This window comes from Aplidium turbinatum, chromosome 2, assembly GCF_918807975.1.
Source record: "Aplidium turbinatum chromosome 2, kaAplTurb1.1, whole genome shotgun sequence".
In the NCBI taxonomy this organism is placed as follows: domain Eukaryota; kingdom Metazoa; phylum Chordata; class Ascidiacea; order Aplousobranchia; family Polyclinidae; genus Aplidium; species Aplidium turbinatum.
The window spans coordinates 31,872,385-31,899,091 of record NC_137473.1 but is presented as its reverse complement, the minus strand read 5'-3'; the positions used below and the strand labels follow the sequence as shown (position 1 = coordinate 31,899,091).

The 26,707-nt window shown below is 37.4% G+C and overlaps 1 protein-coding gene across 2 annotated transcripts in view; it reads left to right on the top strand.

Annotated features, from left to right (window-relative positions):
- LOC145765574 (guanine nucleotide-binding protein G(I)/G(S)/G(T) subunit beta-1-like) overlaps positions 1–23,533 on the top strand; it is a 45,872-nt gene extending 22,339 nt beyond the window's left edge. The window contains exons 1-8 of one of the 2 annotated variants that reach the window (XM_082577410.1): positions 2,318–2,383; positions 3,809–3,915; positions 4,024–4,087; positions 4,444–4,606; positions 7,990–8,056; positions 9,732–9,933; positions 10,056–10,272; positions 21,781–23,533. In XM_082577410.1, coding sequence (XP_082433536.1) covers positions 2,333–2,383; positions 3,809–3,915; positions 4,024–4,087; positions 4,444–4,606; positions 7,990–8,056; positions 9,732–9,933; positions 10,056–10,272; positions 21,781–21,887 — 978 coding nt within the window. In that variant the 5' untranslated portion in view covers positions 2,318–2,332 and the 3' untranslated portion in view covers positions 21,888–23,533. Of the gene's footprint in view, positions 1–2,317; positions 2,384–3,808; positions 3,916–4,023; positions 4,088–4,443; positions 4,607–7,989; positions 8,057–9,731; positions 9,934–10,055; positions 10,273–21,780 lie in introns of those variants that run through there. The other variant, XM_082577409.1, reaches the window with a different exon arrangement.
- Positions 23,534–26,707: the final 3,174 nt, after the last annotated feature.

Below are 26,707 nucleotides of genomic sequence, written 5' to 3'. Positions count from 1 at the left end.
CACATTGCAAAAACAATGCGTTCTGTTGAATCATAATTGATCTCACAGAGGGAAGATCTCGTTGAAAATAGCGCGTCAAGCCGTCTAATTTAGCTGGTTTACTTAATATTGCAGTGAATAGTTACGTGACTATTCCAGCAGTACTCTACCATCTACTTTGAAATTTCCATACCGTATGAGATAGCCATGCGAGCTGCTGTTTTGCGGGCAAGAGCAACGTAGGCTTTTCTTGCTTTCCGCATTTTTTAAGTCCGTTTAAATTATCTAAATCTCCTTCGCGAAGTGTTTTATCTTTGAAACACCACTTGTCATCACCATTTTTGTTGCCCCTCAACCATAAATTTACGGGGGGCGCCGGCCCCCCCTGAAGTCGGCGCGTATGTTTCTTTCAACTCAATAACTTACTCCGGTCACAAGCACGTTTTAACGTTCGCGTTTTGTCGCTTCTACCTTTTTTACACCTTTGCTATGTTGACGTGTATTGTTTTTCATATGATGGTCAGAAATAAAAACAACTGAACTGACATGACGAATTTTAATTTAATAGTTCAAACATTTTATTTTTATTCCTTTCTGCACAATTTCAACGTTTAGCGACGTTAAAACTATGTAAAAACGGCAATTATAATTAGGCTACGGTACCCGATAATTTCCTTTCAAAAATTTCAAAAACTCGCCGAATAGGGCACTCGCCGAAAAAGGCTCTCGCCGAATAGGGAACTCGCCGAATCGGACTAGTCGAATCGGACTCGCCGAATCGGACTCGCCGAATAGTAGCAGACCCGTCATTAAAATGGTTTGAAATCAATTGAATTTTGTCATTACCAAATAAAGCTAAACTTTCTGGATTATTTGGCCATTTTGCTGGGTCAACTACATTGGCATTGTTTAGTACTGGATGTGACGTAAAAGAAGAAAAGCGACATTGGATTTTATACATACAGTTATGATGTCACCATTGAAGGTGTGAAGTCACCAACGGTCCAACACACAGCGAGAACATTTCTCAGCTATGGTGGTTATCACGCACTGACCTAATTTTGAAGCACTCTTAAATACTACATATTTTCGAAAGTTAATCCACGATCATTCTATTGCGAAATTAAATACAGTAGAATTCGCCTACAGTGACACCTGAAGGGACCGCAGAAAAAGTGTCACCATAACCGAAGTGTCACTATAGCCGAATTCTACTCAACTGTTGCGTATGCAAACGGACTTTGCAACAGGTGTCACTATAGGTGAAGTGTCACTATAGGCGAATTCTACTGTAATTGGCTAGAAGAAACCGGCGGCCAAACTTGGCCGACTAAAGGAGGTAGCACCGGCGGTCATTCAAGCACTACTGAGCCGTGATGTCCGCCGGCTGCTTTAAAGCTTGCCATTGCACCTTCTGGAGCTCATCAAATCACCATCAAGAAACTAAGTTTGAACAGCATACGGAGATACAACTTGGTTTAAATTGAAAATAGAACATGCTAGGGTGCATTTTATCTCTATTTAACGTGTACACAGGATAAGGAATAATCATACAAAAAGCATATTTGAACAAATACAATACTGGAGTGAAAGTAGGTGGTAGGTTTATCAATTGTTTAACGTACGCAGACCACACTATTTTAGTTTAGAATGCACAAAATCTTGAAAACTTAATTATCAAAATGCAAAAGAAGAGCGAAAAGGCTGGTCTGAAGCTCAAGATCGAAAAGATAGAAATTATGATAACTGAAAAGGCAGATATCAGAAATATCAAAATCGAGAACAATAAAATTAAATCACTGAAGGACTTTATATTTTTAAGATCAAAAATAAGCTGGGACTTTAACCACTGACCAGAGATAAAGAAATGAATCACACTGGGAAGAAATGCATTGGTTGGAATCGACCTCTAACTGAAAATGTCTGTGGTTAGAATGGATAGGATTTGGAAGAGCAAAGATGTCAAACTAGAAACAAAACAGAAGCTCATCAAAAGTATGATATTTTCAAATACCACTTACGGATGTGTATTGTGTAACATGAACAATAAACAAAGCAGACAGAAAAAAGATTGACGCTTTTGAATTAAGGTGTTGAAGAATGATGCTGCCAGTTCCTTGGACAGCAAAAACAACAAACACACAGATTTTGGACCAAAGTAAACCGGACACACCCGTTAAAGCTAGAATAGTCAAAAAGCAGAAACTTTCGTATATTGGTCACATAATGACTAATGAGATGTACATCACTGAAAAAATACGTCATGTTTGGTTTGTTCAACGCAGGAAGAGGGAAGGGTCGCTCCAAAACAAAATGGCTCAATACTGTGACGAATGACAGTGACATACTAGACATGGAAGAGCTGATGGAGGTTGTGAGGAATCCAGAGCTGTTAAGGGAAAAGGTTTATAAAAAAGTCCGAATTGACTGAACAGATGTTGAAGGAAAAAGTACCGTAGTGTTTTTTCATTTTTTTTTTAAAATAGTTTCAGCACTTGAAAAATGATTACTTATTTATGAATACACTTCGAATAACCGAAAATGCAATAATGCGATTTTAATAAAGTGCTTCAACTTGTAGAAGAAATGAATAACCTGCAACTGTTTTGGTGGGGTGAAGTAAAAATTTTTTTATTGGTTTTCAAAAAAGGGGTTTAGCACAGGGTTTTTTTAACGCGGAAACTTTTTTGATCAGCATGAATTGGACATAAAGCAATAAAATTAAAATTAATTGGTAACAAAATTTATTTCTATTTGAATAAGGACCTTTTGTTGATCCTCCTTTTAGGGTTAAACAGGCTGTCAAGGGTTTACTGAGTAGTAGGCCTAACTATATTTGATTTGAGGTAACAAAATTTATGTTTTATTAAATTTAAGAAATGGCGAATGCAGATTGTTTTTCAATATCTTCGATTTTATTAATGTGAAGGATGCTGCTGTTTGTCTTCAACAAGAACATGAAATTGTGGCTTCGTCTTCGATAGGGCAACGCCGCAACACGCATGTCATCCTTTGCATCCAAATGGTTTCGACTCTTTGTTTGGAATTGATAGTTACCAAGGATGAAAATCCTGACTCAAATATGTAGTCGCAAAAGGGATTATAGCAGCCATGGCTCTCTTTACCAAAAGGGGATATGCATAAACCTTTCACAATCTTAACCTAGCCTAGCTGACGTCTAGCTTAGTTGCAACTGATAAAATTTTGCTATGTTCAAACAGCGGCAAAAACAACAATGTGGAAAGCGACGTAGCCTAATAAACGTACGTAACAAAAAAACAGCACAATGCGATAACAATTATCTGGAAACGCCAAACTAAAAATCATCAGCGTTGTTTGAACTTAATCCCTTTTGAAAAATTTATCTCATTTTTGAAATTATACACTAAGATTTCCGTTAGGCATTCATGGACCCCCTAAAACTAGTCTGGTACCCCTTGGGGGTCCACAAACCCCAGTTTAAGAACCCCTGGCTTAGCACCTAAAAACACATCCCAAATAATTTTTAGTTGGTTGCACCCAAAACTTATTCGGCTACCCCTCTATTTGTGGTCGAGGGGGGTCAAAATCGCTCTAACTTTTGAACCACATGCTAGAGAGATGATTTTCATCTTAAAAGAATGGCAAACAACAAGTTTCTATCTGTTATGTATAAATTGTATATAAGGAACATATTTGATGTAACTGCGATAGGAATAGAGTTATTTTTAAATTAATGCTTGTGTGGGACGAAATAGTTTTGGTTTGTAAGAAACTCAAGGTAGAATTTAGTTTTATATACATACGGTATCGGATTTGTTATTAATAGTCAACCGCAATATCTTCGCAGATTGCGGCAAATGTAGAAGCAATTGGAAGAGTTCAGATGAGAACACGTAGAACGCTGCGTGGTCACCTTGCGAAAATATATGCTATGCACTGGGGTACAGACTCAAGGTACATTGTGTAATGTCATGAGTTAGCTGTAACAAACTTACAAAAGTGTTAATACTGATCAGTAGAATTCCTCTTTCATGTTTTTCTCATTGATGTTGTTGTTTTTAGGCACATTGTCAGTGCTTCTCAAGACGGAAAATTAATTTTATGGGATTCATACACAACTAATAAGGTTTGTGGAATAACAGTAATATATACCATACTTCATATGAGAGCTTACATCAAACCTTGATTTAAATCATTTATATATATATTACATAATATTGTGATACTTTTGTGTTGAGTTTCTTGTTGTTTCGTATGGCGCTATAAGTTCAATCAATTTGCATTTAGCCAAACCCAACGAGGTGAATATTTGTGTTCTGTGGTCAACATCTTTAGGTAAAAGTTTTTTTATTTTTGCAAGATTTGCGTTTTATTCTCTGCCATTTTTTTGTTGCACACTTGGAAGTGTTGGAAAAGAATCAACTTCAGTGCAACTTACATTTGTCCAAAGCTTAATTTCATGACATGCATAAATTTTACAAGGTCCATGCCATTCCTTTGCGATCAAGTTGGGTAATGACTTGTGCATACGCTCCTTCTGGAAATTTTGTTGCCTGCGGTGGGCTTGATAATATTTGTTCAATTTACAATCTAAAAACAAGAGAAGGAAATGTACGAGTTTCTAGAGAACTAAACGGCCACACAGGTACCGGCATTCAAAATATTTTGAGTCAAATGGTTGTCTTGACATTTAAAGATAATATTGCAGTTTAACTGTAGAAAAATGAAATCTTTATCACTGTTGAATTCCTATCTTACTGTATATATATTAGTTACTAAGCAGGGCTGCGATTTTTCTTTCTTGTCGAATGACCAACATTCTGCATTTGTTTGTCGAATAGTAATATGACGTCACAGTCTTCGAAGTTAGCATATTTTTACTTTGGCAAAAACGTTGCCGAGGCCAAACGGCACAAGTTGAAATCGCCTCGGCAATTGCTGTGAACATTTATTACGAAAAGATTGTACCAGAACATGTAAACCGAGAAGTGAAAAATATACTAGAGTAGAGTCTATCATGACCGCATTGTTTGATTTGTTGTGATGTAATAATACCAAAAGTAGCGTTAAAGCGAGCAACGCGATGCGCACGCTGTTACGGTAGGGGAAGTAAGTTAATTAATTTTGGGTTGATTCAACGTTCGAGTCAGCACAAATTGATTTAATTTTTCCGGCGGGTGATATAGCCTAACAACAATGCCCAATAAGAAATTTACATTTGTTTTACATTAATTCGACATTTAACGACGGTGAATTATCATAAAATAACGTTAATTGCTCAATGCTCAACCAGGTACTGGTAACAAAGTAATAGCTCCCTGCGAGAAGATTGCTCGATTTACGTGTAAGCTAACATAATTTCGGCACAATTGGGACACTGCGAGCAACACCAAGTCTGTTTGATAAAGCAGGGGTCCGCAAATAGTGGGTCTGGGTCGCGAGACCATCCGCAGTGGGTCGCAAAACGGTTTAAACTTACCATAAATATAACTTGTATGGCAAAAATAAATACAATCATATAGTCTTTGATGTGCTGAGTTTCGTACAATTTGGTAAGCTACACAAAAATTTATACTTTCGATTGCAGTACAGTAGTTAAGCGCACGGTTATATAGCCTGGAAGACACCTTGAGGCAGGGCATGAAAACTCTCAGCTTATCTCCAGAACTGGCGACTGAAACTCAGCGAAACCAAAACATTGGCGGCAGCTTTCCACCTACACAATCGGGAAGCTGATCGTGAGCTACAATGGAAAACTTCTGTCCTTCTGCCCCGAACCAAAATATCTTGGGGTGGCACTAGACAGGTCGTACACATAGGCCTACCGCCACCATTTGGTGTCACTGCGCAAGAAAATGACATCTCGCGCTGCACTACTCAAGTGCCACTTCCACTACATGACATCCACTACTCAAGCGCCTGGCAGGCTCCAGCTGGGGGGCGAGTGCTGACACTTTGCGTATAGCAGCCTTAGCCCTTGTCTACTCTTCAGCAGAGTACTGTGAACCTGTTTGGTGCCGCAGTGCTCACTGCCGTAACATCGACACTGCCATAAACAGCGCCCTCCGCACAGTTACCGGATGCCTGCATCCCACACCATCGGACAATTTTGCCATTCTCGCTGGCATCCAATCTGCTGAGCTTCGTCGCGAAGAAGCCACTCTGTTTCTTGGCCGACGGGCACTAGAGCCTAACCATCTTTTCCACCACAAGATCTTTGCTCCCCCAAACCAGCACCCCCGTCGACTGAAATCAAGACACCCATTCGTACCAGTCGCTCAACGTCTGATCAACGAAGCAGATGAACTTCATCTCTGCGGCTACTTGGGCGGACTATAAATGGAATTCTGAAGGGAAGTCAAGTACCACCAGACTCCATTCGTTCATCCCCGACGCCGACACATGCCCCATCGGCCTGACACTACAAAGACAAGCATGAGTGCGCCTCAACTGTCTTCGTACGGGTGTCGGGTTTTTCCGCTCTACCATATGCACCAATGGGGAATCGGCCTCTTCCTCCTCCTGTGATTGTGGTGCCGAGGAACAGACCGCAGACCACATCATCAATGATTGTACCATCTTCAAGTCACCTAACGGAGTGGAAGGTCTGCGTGTCATGGATGATGAAACTAAAGACTGGCTGCTCTCTAGTAGCCTTCCAGTGTAGTCCGGGAACATCTTGAATCTGGAGCGGTAAAAAGATAGAGTAGACCCTCGGCCCAAGAGGCTTGCACGACGACGAAGCACACGGTTAATAGGTCCACCCGCTTATTAAGCCCAATTTGGTCCATTCCGGAATAACTGAAGCTATAGGAGTGGTAGAAAAATGTCCCCCGCTTAATAAGCCAAAATCGTCAGGTCCCGATGTGGCCTTAATAAGCGGGTACGACCTTATTGGAATTGATATTAATTTGCAAAGTGTTTTGCGCATTCCGAAACGTTTGGGTCGCGAAGATTTCTAACGATTGCTTTTTGGGTCGCACCAAAAAGTATTTGCGGACCCCTGTGATAAAGAACCGATTCGGCTAGTTCCCTTACGATACATATCGTTTTTTTTTTGCGTTCTGACAAAGAAAAATAAATTGAAATGAAATTTAGCGCAAAATAATTGAACTATTAAATTGAAATGTTTGCTCACGTAAAATCAACAATTCGACATGTATCCTACGTCACCGCCTGTATGCAAACTCAGAATATATTAAAATCCTTAACTATTACAAAATTCTAAATCCAACGACGCCTTCTGTTTATTTAGAGAATTTTGTATTTTATTCCACAATATCGTTTCCTTTATATATAGTTGAAATTATTGAAGCTTTAGATGAGTGGGGTTTAGACCTAACCACTGAGATCTTAAATCATATTTATGACGCCGGAAACATCCCTAGTGATATGGTACGTTCCATATTCATAACTTTACCAAAAAAAAAAACGGAGCAACAGCATACTCACTCCACAGAACAATTAGCCTTGTGAATCATCTAACAAAGATCTTACTCCGAATCATGATGATGAGACTTAGACCAAAACTAAAATCGGAAATTTCAACAGCACAGTTTGGATTTGTTCCAGACAAAGGGACCACAAAAAGGAATTTTTACTTAAAAAATGATAACAGAGAGATGTATGTCCGATTCTTCTGTTTATTTAGAGAATTTTGTATTTTATTCCACAATATCGTTTCTTTTGCATTCTTGCGTTTTATCCAGTGTTTACCTTTGAGTGCCTTCCCAGACGGCAAAATCCGTCATTTTTACATTGTTTCAACGTCTGCAGACTATTTGGCAACTGTCTTTTTTCGTTGACAGGTCTTCGCTGAGAGTTTATCTCCTTAACCTCTATTGTTAATCATGAAAAATGTTGTTTTGATGTAAAACACTTATATATTTTGAACGACCCCAGACAACAAAATTCGTCAATGTAAAAATGACGGATTTTGCCGTCTGGGAAGGCATTTGACTAATTAACATGTTCTTTCGTTTTTCTATTTGAACATCTTATATTTTATCAGCTGGGTACTTTTTTCAGGTTATTTATCATGTTGTCGATTTTTGGATGATTACAAAATCGTTACAAGTTCTGGAGATATGACTTGGTAAGTGATATTCATACTAAGGAACGATTTTGCATTTATCTCTGAAAGCTTATCTTTTCATCAGTTGGATATTTAAGTGATAAAGACAGACAAGTGTTTAGTGCAGCAGTATGAAACGTGGAAAGTTTTGTTATTAACTGGTTTAAAAGATGTAGAATCACACGCAAAAAACTAAATTGTTTAGTTGCTAGCAAAACAGTAAGAAGTTATTAACTTGCAGGAAATGTACAACACATATATAATTATATATGTGCAATGTGCAAAGTTAGTACAAACATGAAAGCATCGGAATTGTTTTATTTGTTATTAACAACTTGTCACAACTTTTAAATTGATTTGGAGATTAGCGCTTGTATGTAGGGCTAGAAAAGTGAGCTTCATAAAACCAAAGCTTTTGAAGCGCATTGGAAGAATCCAATTTTAACGAATTTATCTCAGATCCTAGTGAATCGCAACAGTCGAGGTTTTGTTCACTCTTGCCAGCAAATCATATAGGATAGCCATTTACAGTATAAAAAAAAATGTTAAATTTGATTGACCGGTACGTTCAAGTTCTTGTTAAAACGCAATATTTCAAAGGCGAGGCTATATTTAATGGATTTCTCTGTTTTACAACTGATTCCGATCATGCAGTCCTTCAAGTAAAACATTTTTAGGAAAAGAGACTACTATCCAGCCTCAAAGCCCCGTTGTAGAAGGCATTTTAGCACTACTACTCAATACTCATTGGTGGTTGACTTCATTTTTTTAATTTTAGTAACAGTTATCTTTTGGTTGCCGTCGTCTTGATAATGTGCATTAAGAGTGTTCAATCACATACTGTCTGCATCGTCATGAAAAGTTAATTAGTCATGTTTATGTACAAATATATTTTTAGAACTACCTGGCTATAATTAGAAGTTTGAATTTTTTTTATGATTGCAATTGATGCTAGTGTGTGTTGCTGAGATCGACAAGTTGGTCATTAAATGTTTTTCTGCAGTCATTATCTTCAGATAAAAACACAGTACAGCAATTATTTGGTTTTGGATTTCAATAAATTTGTGTTAACATCAACGTACCGTCCAGATCATCTTCAACTTCCTCAATACTTCTGGCATCTGAAAGCAATGATTTCTACTGCAGAAGAGGTAGCACATGCACATACGTCATGTGGCTCTTCGATCTGTTAATAATTGATGAGTACTTTACTTGCTCTGTATTGATCACTTCGTCCATGCGCACCACTCTGCTGGGAACTCAGCTCGCTCTCTGTCATTTAAGCTACGTCATTGGCTTCTTTATAAATGTTTTAGAGAATCTAAAAATAGCTTTTGGAAGACTGCCATTATTTAGCATTTGTACATTGGGTAGCATTTTTTTTTTTTTGCAGACTTGGTAGTGATACGCTTTATCAATCCAATTTGTCCTGTTATTGTTAAGGTAATAGTCTTTCGTGGCGTTACTTTGCAAGCATGGCTTAGATTGCAACTAGTTTGCCAATGACAGGAATGCACAGTTGCACACTCAACATTATTATTGTTATGTTTCGCTATTCTGTTGCAGTCAGACAGTGTGTCCGCAAGATATCAATTTTAAGTAAGAATGATTTAATGTGTTTGTAGATTGCGGTATTGCAAATCGGCTATACAAACTGTTTTTACATTTTTAACAACTACGCTGTTCATATTTCTAGTGCACTTTGGGACATTGAAACTGGTATGCAAACAACAGCGTTCACTGGCCATACTGGAGATGTCATGTCGTTGTCAGTTACTGATGATAAGAACACGTTTATATCCGGTGCATGCGATGCTACAGCCAAATTGTGGGACTTGCGAGATGGGATGTGTCGCCAAACCTTTAGTGGCCATGAATCGGACATCAATGCGGTTTCGGTATAATGATATACATATTTTTATCATTGTTGTTGCTGCCCAAATCATATTTGAATGTTACTAAAATACATCATCACTCACATTCACCATAAAATTTAAGCTTTAATTCCCCGTATCTTTAGATGTTCCCCAATAATCAAGCCTTTGGTACCGGCTCTGATGACGCAACTTGCCGTCTATTTGATATTCGTTCCGATCAAGAACTGATGATATACAGCAACGACAACATTGCTTGCGGTATCACCAGCGTTGCTTTCAGCAAGAGTGGCAGGCTTTTCTTTGCTGGTTATGACGATTTTAACTGCAATATTTGGGATTCAATGAAAGGAGATAGAGCAGGTTTGTTTTCTTTTGTATATATTGTTGCATGACTATCAATGCCTTGTACCAAATTTGCATTAACGCCAACCCTTTTTAGTATGACCTTCATAAATGTTTTTAACTGCAGTGTTTCAATAGCGTGCTATATAGTGCCAGGATAACACCAGCTTATTGCATTGAGTGTGTGGTCGATATTCATAATAAATGTCTTTGGGCGTTTTAAATGCCGAACCAAAAGCGGGCGCTCATGACGAGATTTTTCTGTCAATAACAATTTTTGGGACCACTTTTCCTCGCTGTTTTTACGATTTTGATTGCTCATCAACGGAGACCTGTTCCTCTCAGATCCCGCCTATAAAGATGTATAAATTGTATATTAGGGTGAGGCTGGTGCCCCATTATTTTTCAAACTTTTGACTATCACCTCTACCTTTTTTTTGGTGGTGAGGTTTGATGAATAAAGCAATTTGATGAAGTTTTATAAAAATCGAAGTTTGTTTAGGGGTCGCAATATGCATTTTACTATTTTACCCCCCATGAGATTTGATGCGACTGGTAAAACTGTCATATCTCGACTTATGAGTATCATAGGAAGTTGGCTTTGTGCTTAAAAGAACCGCAATGACCTATTTCCCATAGGTGTTATTAAGAATTTTAACCTGTATAACGCTTATATACTTTTTGAGTTATTGCAAAAAAACTGTTTTTTAGGCATTTTAGAATAATTTTTAGCCTAATACCTTTTAAGTTAATGTAACAATGAACCAGTTCGGATAAAAAAAATGTGTAACCTCTTTATTGTTCTTCAAATTTACTGCTGGAGAAGACTGTAATGATGGTTGCATCTTCAAAAGACCCTAGATGTTTTCTCCTGGGGACAGCTCCTATTATGAAGATACGAATACCACAACTTTCCAAAATGCCATGGAACTGGATTTGGAAAACCACAATTTTCAAAACTGAATAAAGATGATATTGACAATCTAAAGCTCCCCAACTTTATTGGTCAAGACTCTGGAAAGTTTTTTTCAATACTCGTCGTTGTCGTGTGAGCCTCTGGGGCCTAAGGTTTATCCTTTTACCACCCCAGATTCACGATCTTCACGGACTACACTGGAAGGTTACTATAGAGAGCAGCCAGTCTTTGGTTTCATCATCCATGACACGCAGACCTTTCACTCCATTAGGTGGCTTGAAGATGGAACAGTCATTGATGATGTGGTCTGTTCCTCGGCACCACATTCACAGGAGGAGGAAGAAGCTATTCCCCATTGGTGCATGGTTAAGCGGAAAAGCCTGACGCCCGTACAAAGACGGTTGAGGCGCATCCATGCTTGTCTTGGCAGTGTTAGGCCGATGGGGCATGTGTCATTGTGTCGGCGATGAACAAATAGAGTCTGGTGGTGCTTGACTTCCATTCAGAACTCCATTTATGGTCTGCCCAAGTAGCCGCAGAGATGTCTTGTAGGCTACATCAGCTTCATTGATGAGAAGTTGAGCAGCTGGCACGAATGGGTGTTTTGATTTCAGTCGACGGTAGTGCTCGTTTGGGAGAGCAGAGATCTTGTTGTAGAGAAGGTGGTTAAGCTCCAGTGCCCGTCGATCGAGGGACAGAGTGGCTTCTTCGCGACGAAGCTCAGCGGGTTGGATGTCAGCGAGAATGGGGAGATTGTCCAATGTGGGATGCAGGCATCCGGTCACTGTGCACATGTGCTGTTTATGGCAGTGTCAATGTTATGGCAGTGAGCACTGCGGCACCAAACAGGTGCACACTGCACAGTACTCTACTGAAGAGTCGACAAGGGCTAAGGCTGCTATATGCAAAGTGTCAGCCCTTATAGTCTATGACCCGCCTGATGATATATTATTTTATAACCGAATCCCCAATTTTTGATTAGTGTGCTTGTAACATAGGCTATGTTTCATTTTCTCCGCTTCTTTGGTGACTTTTATATCATTCATGATACGAATCGTCATGACACCCGACAAACTTTTGAACATTTCTTTTGACTCAATGGTTTGCTGGCTCAGTCGAGATGATGCTAAAAAGAGTGTATACGTTGAAGAAAGAAATAGCAACGTTTTTTGAAAATAAGACCGTCCTTGCTGCAGAATTTCATGAACAAGAATGGGTTCTAATTTGACACTTCTGATCGATTTAACATCACATTTGAACAACTTGAATGTGCAATTTTAGGAAAAGCTCCAATTGATACACAAGGTGTGGATGCATGTAGGCCTGGCCTAGCTTACGTGCATTCGAAACAAAACTAATGGCTCTGGGAAAGTCAGCTGGAAAATGCAAATTATGCTCATATTGCTACACTGCAGAAGAACAAACCTACGAGCAATACGTTATTTGTTTCTATGATACATACAACACTGAAGAAAACAATTTTCCTCCCGCTTTTCATCTCGACAACTTGGAGTATGTTCTGATAACATTCCTCGATCTTAGCCGCAGTTAAGAAGTCTGCACCAATTTTAACTCCCCCGCTCAACACAAACATTGACACACTTTTAAAGCGTTTACAATTCTTAAACCATCATGGTATGATTGTGTGTCGTTCCATTCACCGATAGGCACATCTAAGAAGTCCTTGTTTAGTCTCAGTATTGAAAAAAACTTTCCAGAGTCTTGACCAATAAAGTTGGGGAGCTTTAGATTGTCAATATCATCTTTATTCAGTTTTGAAAAATTTGGTTTTTCAAATCCAGTTTCATGGCGATTTTGGAAAGTTGTGGTATTCGTATCTTCATAATAGGAGCTGTCCCCAGGAGAAAACATCTAGGGTCTTTTGAAGATGCAACCATCATTACAGTCTTCTCCAGCAGTAAATTGAAGAACAATAAAGAGGTTACACATTTTTTTTTATCCAAACTGGCTCATTATTACATTAACTTATAAGGTATTAAGCTAAAAATTATTCTAAAATGCCTAAAAAACAGTTTTTTTGCAATAACTCAAAAAGTATATAAACGTTTTACAGGTTAAAATTCTTAATAACACCTATAGGAAATAAGTCATTGCGGTTCTTTTAAGCACAAAGCCAACTTCCTATGATACTCATAAGTCGAGATATGACAGTTTTACCAGTCTCGTCAAATCTCATGGGGGGTAAAATAGTAAAATGCATATTGCGACCCCTAAACAAACTTCGATTTTTGTAAAACTTCACCATGTTGCTTTATTTATCAAACCTCACCACCAAAAAAAAGGTAGAGGTGATTGAAAAAAGTCGGGGCACCAGCCTCACCCTATTGTATATATTATATTTTTGTTATATAATATTTTTTCTGTAAATATTTTCGCAATTGCGAAAGGATAGAGCTGATGGTTTTCTGCCTTTCCGCTGCTGCATCATCTACCCAACAAAACCACAACCTCCTTCCGGAAAAATCGACTTGCACTACGTTAATCAGTTCGTGAGCGATGTGCTAAAATAGTCCATGTGTCAAATTGCAAATTATGTGACGTTATGTTTCAAGAACGTCACACCCTGAGGAAATTGAACCCTTCACACCAGTTTACTTTAGCTTTCCTAATTTGACTTCCCGCAGCCCTGGGGGGTTCAAGAATTCATTATGGATGGAGAACTATGTAGAGAAAATTATCCCATGACAAGTTACTGATAACCAAAAGGGGCTCAGTAGGAGTACGTCTTTTAGGTGCAGACGCTGAGGTGCCTGCCAAATAGGTGCGTACACCGTAACGTCAGGATGTTTAGGTGTGGAGCACTGTGACAGTGCTGTTTTTTTTGTTTCTAGCACTGGTTGCAACGTTCATCTGATAAAATTGAAAGTAAAAGTAACAACAAACAAGATGGTTTATTGCTTCACTGACGTTTCGCGCACCATGACAATGCGAATCCTCAGAGCGAATAACAAACAAAATAAAATTTCACAAGGTTATATACTGCAGTGCGATTGAAGGCAAGAAAAACGTCAGAAACGTCAGTGAAGCAATAATCCATCTTGTTTGTTGTTACTTTTACTTTCAATTTCATCAGATGAACGTTGCAACTAGTGCTAGAAACGATAATTGTCCTGATGAACACCCAAACTTTTCAGTATTCAGTGCTGTTTTTGTTGTCGACTTGCTGCCTTTACAATGTAAATACTCACAATCTTGCCAAGACAGCGTTTTTTTCCCAATTCGGTCTGATTGTATTTAACTTTTACTCGGTTAGGAATTGTAAAATCACTTTTTGTGGTTAGTTCTTCGCAAGGACATCTTGCCAGAAATGTAAACAACCAATGGTTTTGGTCATCAATTTAAGTCTTAGTAACAACTAATGGTTAGACCTCCCCAATCCCCGGACTTTCTTTTGTTTTCATCTATATTGTGACTTTTCTGCATGGGTTTTCAATGCTGATTTTAAAAATATGCATAAAAATTTTTTTCGATCAACGTCTGGGAAGTTATTCGCTGTTGCTTAGCAACAACTTTTCAAAAAAATTACAAAAATCCCCTTTAAAACCCCTTTACTTTTAACCTAGTATGCTGATATCTAGATTATCTGAAAGCATTTCTTCTGCTGAAGAATTAAAAAAAAAAATATTAAAATTGGACAATCGGTACCAGAGTTATGACCGTTTAAGTACCCAGATTATGCAGTCACGCATGACTGATTTTTGTTAATTTATTGCCAAATGATACTTGAAAAATGGTGAAAGTTGCTGTCAAGGGGTTTTTGGGGGTAAGGAGTTCAAAAAATATATTAAAAAGTGTCTCAGAGCAACAGAAAAAAAGTTATTAAAAAATTGATACGAACAGTCATGCATGAATGATTTTGTTGCTGTCGCTTCATTCCTGCAACGAGATGTATTCCTTAGGCACCACAAACGTTAAATGCCTGGAGTCATATACAGTATAACGTGGAACCGATCATCTCAATGTAGCTAACATCTGGGTACCCATTGCACTTGATGTTAAAATACACGCTTCATTGCTTGGAAAGAGCTCTGATCAAGTGCAAGATGGTCACGGTCCGCCACAATTTCAATAGCATCTCTCACCCAGCATAATGTAGTCTATGTATCTGAATCGTGTGGCAAAAAATGGATTAAGTCAGCTGAACTTAACAATAATCTTCTGTAATGCATTTCAGGTTTCACTATTGATCAGTTAGCATTTTCTACTTGTATCTTGTATGATTATATAACGTATTGTATACACTTCTACTGTCTAATATTCCGTGTGTATTCATGTATCCATCATGGAGCTGAGGAAGAGTAAAATGAACAATGGTGGTTTGCTTGGTAATTTGCAGCCTTTAAAACGTTTTAAGGAATATCATCTTCAATTAAATCCTCGTAACCACCAGAGTGGGAAGCTCACAGCTTGGGATACAGCAGTATGTCTAGCAAAAGTATGGCAGCCTGCTTGCATTCCACTGATGACAAAACAAAATATCCAAAACAAAATTATTCGTTTGGTTGATGAATACAAGAAATACAAACATGTCAAAAAGGAATCTGCTGCCTTAATTAAATTTCGAGAAACACTGACAACACGATTTATGATATCTGCTAAGAATGCCGAAAATCTTATTAACAAAAACAAAACATTGCTACCAGAAGGTAAGGCAGAAGATATTCAGTTTCTTAAATTACTTGAAACAAACCAACTAACATCTCTTGGACCCCTTGATAGAAAGAGGTTGAAATGCTTCAAGAATTATGCATTGAAGAATCGAATAAAGTATGATGTATGTTTGTTCCCAGTATGTTTAACAGCCCAATGATTTTTAAAGTAACATAACTATTAATTTTTGATACGGATGCATAAACAAGACATTTTTTACAGATAAATGCAGATTCTCAGCCATCTACCTCAGGACTTAATTTACTCTCCTCGTCATCTTCTGATATCATCTTCCCAATAAATTAAGTAGAATCTGCACTGAGAATCTGCATTTATCTGTAAAAAATGTCTTGTTTATGCATCCGTATCAAAAATTAATCGGTATGTTACTTTAAAAATCATTGGGCTGTTAAGCATACTGGGAACAAACATACATCATACTTTATTGCCTTCATTCGATTCTTCAATGCATAATTCTTGAAGCATTTCAACCTCTTTCTATCAAGGGGTCCAAGAGATGCTGGTTGGTTTGTTTTAAGTAATTTAAGAAACTGAATATCTTCTGCCTTACCTTCTGGTAGCAATGTTCAGATTCCTTTTTGGCATGTTTGTATTTCTTGTATTCATCAACCAAACGAATAATTTTGTTTTGGATATTTTGTTTTGTCATCAGTGGAATGCAAGCAGGCTGCCATACTTTTGCTAGACATACTGCTGTATCCCAAGCTGCGAGCTTCCCACTCTGGTGGTTACGAGGATTTAATTGAAGATGATATATGTATTTCTGAAGCACATCTCCAGTAGTTGGTCTAAATTGTCCTTCCTTAAAATGTTTCAAAGGCTGCAAATTACCAAGCAAACCACCATTGTTCATTTTACTCTTCCTCAGCTCCATGATGGATACATGAATACACACGGAATATTAGACAGTAGAAGTGTATACAATACGTTATATAATCATACAAGATACAAGTAGAAAATGCTAACTGATCAATAGTGAAACCTGAAATGCATTACAGAAGGTTATCGTTAAGTTCAGCTGACTTAATCCATTTTTTGCCACATGATTTAGATACATAGACTACATTATGCTGGGCGAGAGATGCTATTGAAATTGTGGCGGACCGTGACCATCTTGCACTTGATCAGAGCTCTTTCCAAGCAATGAAGCGTGTATTTTAACATCAAGTGCAATGGGTACCCAGATGTTAACTACATTGAGATGATCGGTTCCATGTTATACTGTATATGACTCCAGGCATTTAACGTTTGTGGTGCCTAAAGAATACATCTCGTTGTAGGAATGAAGCGACAGCGACAAAATCATTCATGCATGACTGTTCGTACCAATTTTTTAATAACTTTTTTTCTGTTGCTCTGAGACACTTTTTAATATATTTTTTGAACTCCTTACCCCCAAAAACCCCTTGACAGCAACTTTCACCATTTTGCTAGTATCATTTGGCAATAAATTAACAAAAATCAGTCATGCGTGACTGCATAATCTGGGTACTTAAACGGTCATAACTCTGCTACCGATTGTCCAATTTTAATAATTTCTTTTTTAAATTCTTCAGCAGAAGAAATGCTTTCAGATAATCTAGATATCAGCATACTAGGTTAAAAGTAAAGGGGTTTTAAAGGGGATTTTTGTAATTTTTTTGAAAAGTTGTTGCTAAGCAACAGCGAATAACTTCCCAGACGTTGATCGAAAAAAATTTTTATGCATATTTTTGAAATCAGCATTGAAAACCCATGCAGAAAAGTCACAATATAGATGAAAACAAAAGAAAGTCCGGGGATTGGGGAGGTCTACTAATGGTTAATGCTGATTTTGTAGCATGCAATAACCAGGCACTAACTGCGATTTAAATATTTTTTTATAACGTTGTCACTAAAGGCTACTTCGTGGTTTCTTTTGTTTTGCAAGTTCGGCTTTACCTAACTGTTTCTGATCATTACCCAGACAGCAAATTCAGTCATTTTTACATCAATTTAAAAATGGCTGAATTTTGCTGTGGGGATCTACCTAGTTTCACCAGACTCAGTCGAAAATATAAAGATTTGCACAGACGAAGATTGAAAGTATTATTGCAAAATGTGTGCTGCCGTTTTCTGTTATATTTTAGTCATGGAAAGTATGGCTAAATTTTTTAAATAAGACTGTTTTGTTTTGAAATCAATTAAATTTGATCAAAACAAAACACACCAAACGAAAGGAAATAGCAGGAAAGTTAATGAACATAGGTCCTTAAGTTTTTGAAGGCATAACTTGAAATTCCGATTAAGGTTTTTCTTTTCAAAACAAATTACCTTGTAAGTTATTTTATTTCATTTCGGCCCAAAACTGTTCCTTTTCCCACTTTAATGTTTTTTTCAATCAAGGTAAAAAATCTATCCGTTTTTTGCTTTTTTCAAAAAAAAAAGTCTGTCAAATAACAAGCCAAACCTTCCACAGACTGTCAGTGTGGGCGGAAAAGCCATCGTTCACTTGTTATTTGTGTTGCTGTGTGACGACGTAGCACTATCAGCTTCCTGTTGGCTAGTTTGTGATGCGCGCAAGCAAGATACACACGCAGTCCAATTTTATTTCAAAGAAATCGATGAGGCGTGTCTAACATGTCACATGCGATGAAGCGCTGTGCACGAATTATTGCCAAACCCAACCAGGAAAATTGGTTCTCTTTATATTGATTCACGTCTTCAGACGTTGAATCAATGAAAAAGAATAAACTTTGCCGACTGGCAATACGGTAAACTGTTCACTGCGCACCATCACATCCCAGCCAGCAAATCATTAGGCCCTTTTGACATTGATTTAACGTCTATAATCGTTGAATTAGTGTTAAAAAGGACTGATTTGCGGGTTAGAGTATGGTAAGACCTGTAATGGGAATGGCTGTTTTACATTTGCGAATTATCTTGTATCCACTCATGACTGCGTGGTGTTGTGATTATGGCAAGGTTAATTTTCTACTTTATTTCTGGTGTCACATTAATAGACACTTCTATGCTCATTTTTATCGTGTTAGTTAAGTTATTGTTACTTAATTGTTAAGTTATATGTATGTTTTTAATTGCGTTTTTTTAGGCGTTTCAACATAAAAAAATGTTAAACATAAAGTTATCAAGATAAAATGATCATGTGTTGTTTTGTGAATCTTTGAGGCTACCGCCTCGCACTGGGTTTTTATCGGGAAGTGAGTTTTGCCCAGTTGGTTTTGTCTTAGTCTGTAACTCTGTATGTTTTTGCTTTGACATATTGCACATTCTCTCCCGGTCTGGTACGACCTACCACACATGATATTTTGATTTCACAAGATAGCACCACGTTCAATGTTTTGCAACTGTGTTGCTGAGTTAACGAAACTTGGAGTAGCTTTGGAATCGCTTGTCTTTTAAAAACAACATGAGGCTTCCCACCAGAAGATGATTATCTATATTCCATGATACCTTATAGAGATTTACCGATACCAATATTTTGGCCGATACCAATCCCGATACCAATATCACTTTTTAGGCCGATACTGATATCGATATTTTGGCCAATACTTTGGTGTTACAAAAAGAAGCAATTTTGGTATTTGCAAGGAATTATATCAAATGTTAAGTTTTACCTTATTTGCATAAAACTATTAAAAAAAGCTTTTAATTGGCATAATTTATTAAAGATTCAAGAATCCAATCTCAATCGCATTGTTGTGTCAGAATAGTAGGTTTTAGTAACAGGGTTGATCGGTTAAAACCTGGTTTAAACCGGGCAGTTTTGACCACCTATTGCTGGTCAAAACCCCTTTAGTGTATGAATCAAGTTGCTTTTCAATTGAATTAAAACTATTACCCTCCATGTTATTAGTAATGATAATGAGGTTCAACTATATTTTGTTTTGATCAACATAACCTAAATGCTGGATTTGGAACAAAAAATATTCAACTTCTCTGTTTGTTTTTGATATTTCAATCAGTTGGTTATTTTAATTATTGAGAAAATTCAAATTCTAAAAATAAGTTACTGATGAACCAAAAAATGCTTGGTAGAACGATGAACAATTTGCACAGCCAACTGAAGTACAAGAATTTATTCCAACAATTTTTTTTTATGAAAAACATTTGCCATCAAATTTTATCCAGTTAAACTAAAACAATGCGAATGCATACTCTAAGATGCTTTAAAAATTATAGACAGGATAGTTTATGATTCGTTCTTTAAAGCAAAGTACACGTCAAGCCAAGAAAGGATTATGGGAAAAGGAACAAGTTGTGATGCCTTATGCCTATCTACTTTATGCAAGTTAGAACACCTCAATTGAACAATTGGAATTAACAAGTCTCTCCAGTATATTCAAATGCTTCATTCACCAGTCAATTTCATCTTTTCCTTCTCCCTCCTCCCTCACCTTCTACCATCTCCCTCACGTTTTCAGTGATTTTCTGGCGAACACGATCAAGCAACTCATTACGGGGTTTTGACCAGTCAGGTCAGGGTTTTGACCAGTCAGGTCAGGGTTTTGACCAGTCAGGTCAAGGTTTTGACCAGTTTTGACCGGTTTAAACCTAGTTTTGACCGGTTAAAACCAGGTTTAAACCGCTTGTTTAAACCGCTGGTTTAAACCACTTAGAGATCAACCCTGTTTAGTAATAAAAGTCCACCGTAATTGAGGACTGGGGTATAAGGGAAGAAACATTGTATCATAATTGGGGTTTCTGAAAAAATAATAAAGTGTTTGCGCAAACTCTCCAAATAAGCTATCATAATTGATAATAAGATGTAAAATGTAAACCAAGTGATTTGTGTAGTCGTACAAAAACTATTCGATAAGTAATGTGCAACCTAAGTGCGCTTGTCGTTTGGTTAAAAATCCCTTGCCAGGCCAAGACTACCCAGGTAGCAAAAATGTACAATTTTGCATCGTTTTTATGTTGCTAAACGTTTAAAAAACCCGTGTAACTTGGTTGTTTTTAGTAAGCTGGTTCTATCAGTTTGTGATTTAATTTCCACCTTTCGTTGTAATAAACTCACCAAGCTTAAACAATGTCATGGCAGAATAAGTAGGCTCAAAATGAAAGCAATGGGACTACGAATCCTCACTAAACTAATCAAAATGGTCTTGTTGCGCCTAAGATCACAACCTCACTGTAAAGAAAGGAGCATTCTTCCCGGCTATCAGCACAAGGTTGAACACTCACTAGTACAGCGAGCAGTTGCGATTCGCTAACCACAACGGTGTAGCTTCCACACTAGCCATTTCAATTCTTGTTGATGTCAATTCTTGCTACAAAGCGGTTGCCGAAAAACATATAGTTGATTGGATGGTCTAAATGGCCAGCGTGGAAGCTACACCGTTATGGGTGGTTGGATTATATTGTTATGGTGAGATAAAATCAACTCCCAGCTTCTCGAACACAAACTTTTAAATCAAGCTTAGCACTCTAACTGGGCTAGTTGCTGCGATATTGCTTGCTATTTAGCCATAGATTTTTTGGACTTCAGTCACTTTCCGTATTATATTTGGCTGTTATTCTTTTGCATACCACATTTATGTACTAAGTACTTTTGGATCAAAGAGCTTTGGCCTTATTGTATTCCCATAAAGATGGATTATTGAATTGCGTTCTTATGAAGACGTTGACACGAACGTCTTGTACGCCGATGCAACAGTATGAAGCATTGAAAACGGTTTCTACTCAAAGCACGAATAGGTTGTTTTTTTCATCTAGTTTATCGTTTTTTTGTATTTGTTTCTATCATTTGAATTTACTTTGAATTCAACAAAATCACATTTTTCTTATCACTGTTCGCCGACAGAAGCTTAAGACTTTTGTGCTTTTAGCCCTCAGGCTGTGGCGTTGTAATTGCAGATCTGACAACGAAGCATATAACTAGTGGCTAGGTCTTCAATTAGAGTCCTATTGTCGTTTCAAACTATTATTATTTCTAGGTGTGCTGGCAGGCCACGACAACCGTGTCAGCTGCCTTGGTATCACGGTTGATGGAATGGCGGTTGCTACTGGTTCTTGGGACTCTTTCCTCAAAGTCTGGAATTAACACTTCCGAGATTCTTCTACACTGCCCGTCCCCTGTTGCACGGTTGCTGGAGACGACTCTGGTATGAAAAGACTATAAAAAACCGAGTGACAAACCCGATAACGAGTCTTCTGCTGCGCTGTGAAATTGGACGGCGCAAGGACTATGTTGTGTTACTCGCTCTTTTGTCCCGATTTGCAGTTGTCTCGCAAGTCGGGCTCGAATTAGTGTCTGAAGTTTCTCTGTTTTTAAATTATCATTCTTTTCCTTTTGTCAAAATTATTTGCTTAAACTTTAAGCACCGTAATTTCCTATCTACTGCACAAACTTCACTTCACGTTAATTAAGACTTGAGGCTAAAGCTTAATTGACACCATAAAATTGTTTAATAAAGTTGAGTAGGCAATGTTTTTATCTTAAAAAGTATAAGAACTTCTCACATTGTCCTATTGAATTTTGTTGTTACGTGTTCGAGATGGGCGCTTTTTTCAAAATTGAATAATAGGATACGTAAACAATTAATAAAATTCAACTTTTGAAAATCAAAACATAGTAGTATCATTTTAATGTTCAACTGATGTTTATCTAATCTGCGAACAAAGATATTTACTCTGTGGTCAAGCGAATTGTTTCATTTAAGTTTGTGTTTTAAATGGGGAATTGCGAGTCAGGGTGGTTGATGAAAGAGGGTAGACTATTTGCATGAAGTAATCTTCTAGTTTTCTTTTGTTTTCATTGTTTTTCTTTTGAACTAGAACTTATTGTCGAAATGAAATCGTTGTGAGCTTAAATCTTTCATTTTTATATCCAGAATTCGACTGATCATGTCAATAAAATAAAAATACCCCAGCAACAAAAACGCGTTCCTTTTACATTGTTTCAACGTCACAATGCATTGAATCCATGTTAATGGGTAACTTTTGTCGCTTAGTATTTTAACTTTGATGTGCTACTTTGTTGCCGATAAAACTGTCAAGCCCCAGTTTCAGGTTGTGTAAATTTTGTAGTCTAGAAAAACAAAAATTATAACTTTCTTTTATCATTGCGATGGATGAAAGCGATTATTAAATCTGTATCTAATTTTTTGAGCTTTGAATGTTCACGGGATGGACAAAATGCTGCAGCTTAATCATGTATTTCGGTTATTTAACCCTGTTTACTTCTCTTTCAAATCCCGCCATCTTGCAATCGCTTTGTTGAGAGTCAGTGCAGAGAGTGTCGCCGAGGTAAAAGTTTGAATTAACTTAGGTTATGACAACGTGTATCAGTTTTGTGTTTGTGTTTCTCGCCCTACTTCAAATGCTTTGCCATTTCGTTGTCCATTTTTATGATTTGGCGAAATGTATAGTCCTGTTCGTTTTTGCAGTAACCATTGCTTTGCTCCCATCGTGTCCGCCATATTTCAGTTAGTTTGTTTGCGACGTCACGCTGACGTTAAGCTGACGTTATTTCCTGGTCGACATAACCTGACCTGTTTCTTATAAAAATTGCTGAGCCTATACAAGGTAGGCTAGATATTGTTTAATTAAATCCCCGGCTGCCGAATGCTGATATTTTTGCATTGTTTCAATCTCTGGACGTTGCATCAATGTTGACACGTAGGTCTTTCTACCTGGGTCTATACTACTGTCGTGCTTGCTGCTTTCAATAGAGATGTTGATGCGTGATGAGAGCGTGAAATGTTGACAAACACGTTTAGAAATTTGTCTATTGTACCATAGCCAATACGCGCAATGTGCAATAAGTTTTGTTCCCGGCCAGAAGGATCTGTGAAGACAATGAAACCGGGCTGACCATATTAAGCTTTACATTGTTGGTGAAACTTTCCAGAGATATTTTCTGTATGTAAAGCAGTAAAAACACCCACCAGACTAAATGCGCCGTTGTCCTGTTTGTCCAACCTGATGTAGAATAACCCAAAACGACTGTTTTTTTTTTCAAACTGTCAGTTGCATAATATTATGCCGTATCTCAGCTAGCAAAACAGTCCTTTTTACATTGATTTAACCGTCTGCAAATGTTTAAACTTAATCAAAAACATATTGATTTGCTCGCTGGGATGGATGTGTTCCCTTGTCGGTCAATTAGTTCGATATGCATGGCCTGACGGAGGAGTACAGACATTTCTTACTTCAACTGTCAGAATGTTCTTTTCAAAGCAAAATGACCGGAAGTTTTGTTTCACGCCAACTTAATATATATCTTTATGAGCGTAATGACTTGGACGTTTTGTGATGTCACTCGTAATGATCGTGAAAGACGGTTAGATCAAGTATATAACTTTGTAACACTTTGCGTCGTATGTTAAATATCCCTGTGTTGATTGCATGGCAGATTTACTGCAGATCTTTTTATGCTAATGCAATGTCTCTGCTACACTTTATAGCAGTGAAGAAGACAACATTTTTTCGCTTTTTATTACAACTTGGATTTTGTCACTTTTTTACATCAAGGAAACGTTCAAAGTGTTCCATCTCACAAAAAACAACATATTTTTACTTTCACGCTCTTCTGAGATTCTTAAACACTTTTACATACATTAAATGTTCGATTATACTGAATCAATATTGAAACACCAGCTTTTATTGACATCGCCATCGGACTGATGCACCAACATGTCTTCTGCTAACTCATGCTGACGTAACCAGCAAGGTCAAGGTTGCTGTAATTACAATCTGCGCCGATTTGACTTTAAAGATTTAATATCCATAGTCGCTATTTTATAAGGTTTGAAGTACTTACTGTTTGCGTCAATTTGACATCAGCTATGAAAATATAACAAACATTTCTTCTGTAGTTTATCATGTCATACTATGTTTTTATTTTCTTCTACAAGCTAATGTTGAGTTTTTACTTGTGTACTTTTGATTGCGCATTCTCATTTAAAAAAAAGAACTTTTGTTAAAGTGTTTTTTTACACCAAAAAGCGATGAAAAATATTTGGTTGTTAAAAATTAAATGGAATTTAAGAGATTCGTGTTTTCAATTATTGACCTACACCTTGTCATTCGTTCAGAGGTCAAAATCTAATTGAATACGTGAATTCAAGAAGGACCGAATTCACACAAAGGTATTTTTGAGATAAATGCGTTTTATTTATTTTAGTCATTTGCTTTTGTGGTGGAATTTTGATAACAATTGTATGCTTAGACATACCGGTAAAAAGTATTATGCCTGAAAATGTCATTCGGTAAAAAATTTCTGGAAAAACTATAGAAAAATTGAGGCCCAATTGCTGGAGTTGGGCCTTTTTTAAAATTAATGGAAATGTTGAGGGGGGTGTTTTTCATGTTTAAGCTTAAAAGATTTGGCATTTTTTTCAGCTTTTCAGCTACCATTCAGAAGACACTGACAAAAATCCTAAAAGCATAAAAAGTGAAATTGAAAAAAAAAGAAATTGGTCCCTTTTTAAATTCACGTATCCAGCTGCAATTATAATTGCTCAAAACTTACATCACTTAGACGTAACTCGCTTGCCAGGCAGCGACAATATTCTAGCATGTCTGCTGAGATTATCTTGTGTTATTTTCTTAAAAATCATGTGCGGAGAAATGATGTTGATTTTCCGCATTTACTGTTTTTTATTTATCTGTTTCCCTTGTAACATAACCAAATTTAGAAGTTTTGTTTCGTCTCTACTTGTTTCTATGTATACATCATCACAATATTGTGTTCAACTGTTCGAGTTGGTCTTGCGAGGTTTATGAAGGATTAAATATTGTAATGTCGTAACAACTGTTGTGTACTTTAGTTTAGAGTGGTTCCATGAACGTCCACCCATACTTACACCGTTGCCGCAGTTCTGAGCAGGCTGCGGAGATGCTGTAAAAGAGCTCTGACTTTGACTCCGGAGCTATCAGATTATACACCAATAGTTCCAGCGTCAAAGTTGTTTTACCTTGCTGGTTTGTAGAGATATTAATCCTATAAGACCAAGTAACGGAACCGGATTAAGCACATTTGGACACACAAACAATTAATTCAGAAACAAATGGAATGCTTTCGACACACCAATGTATCCACATGAGTTTCTTATCCTGGAGCTGTCGCATTTTTTGTGGTTCCAGCTCCTCAGCATACGCGTTTTATCATACGGCTTCCTTCATCGGATTTTTTCCTTTTAGGGGTGATGACAACACCAATTTTGTCAGAAATGCAACCTAGTGTGTAAATGTTCTAAAAATGGTAAGTGGAAGCCAGTGCAGTAGCCGAGTTTGTCACCTTTTCCAACTGTCGGGAGAGTGTCCGTGTGAAGGAAGCTTAGTCTACAATCCAGTAATAATGGTTCAGCCAACACATGGAATTCTCAGGTGCAATTATTGCATGGCAGTAGCATCACTATTTAACATTTTTGGAAAATCTGATTCATGCAATAGTCAAAGCCTTACTCCCTGAAGGGTGATTTTATTTTAAGACCGGAGGATACCAGGGTTGTCGGTATTTTACCCGACCCAAAAAAACCCGGGTGGTTTTTTTTTTTAAAACCCACTTACAAAAACCCATAAAAAAAAACAGAGCATCATATTTGTCCAGTTTTTATGAGAAAATTAAAAAAATGAACAAAAACACTACAAGGCACTTAAAACAAACTTTAAATTAGGACTTAAGGATGTGATTGTGAAGTAAATTTCCAAGAATAAACTGAAAACGCAGTGGATATTGTACAGTACACAAAAATCAAGTAATGCCACTTTGTGTATACTACACTAAAACTCATTTATGCAAGAAGGCCTTATAGTTAAACTGGTGAAAGTACTGCTCTACTGTAGTCTGTATATATGATGTGAAATGCAATTTAGGAGGCTATTTACCGATTACAGATTCTGGATTCTGACGCATGG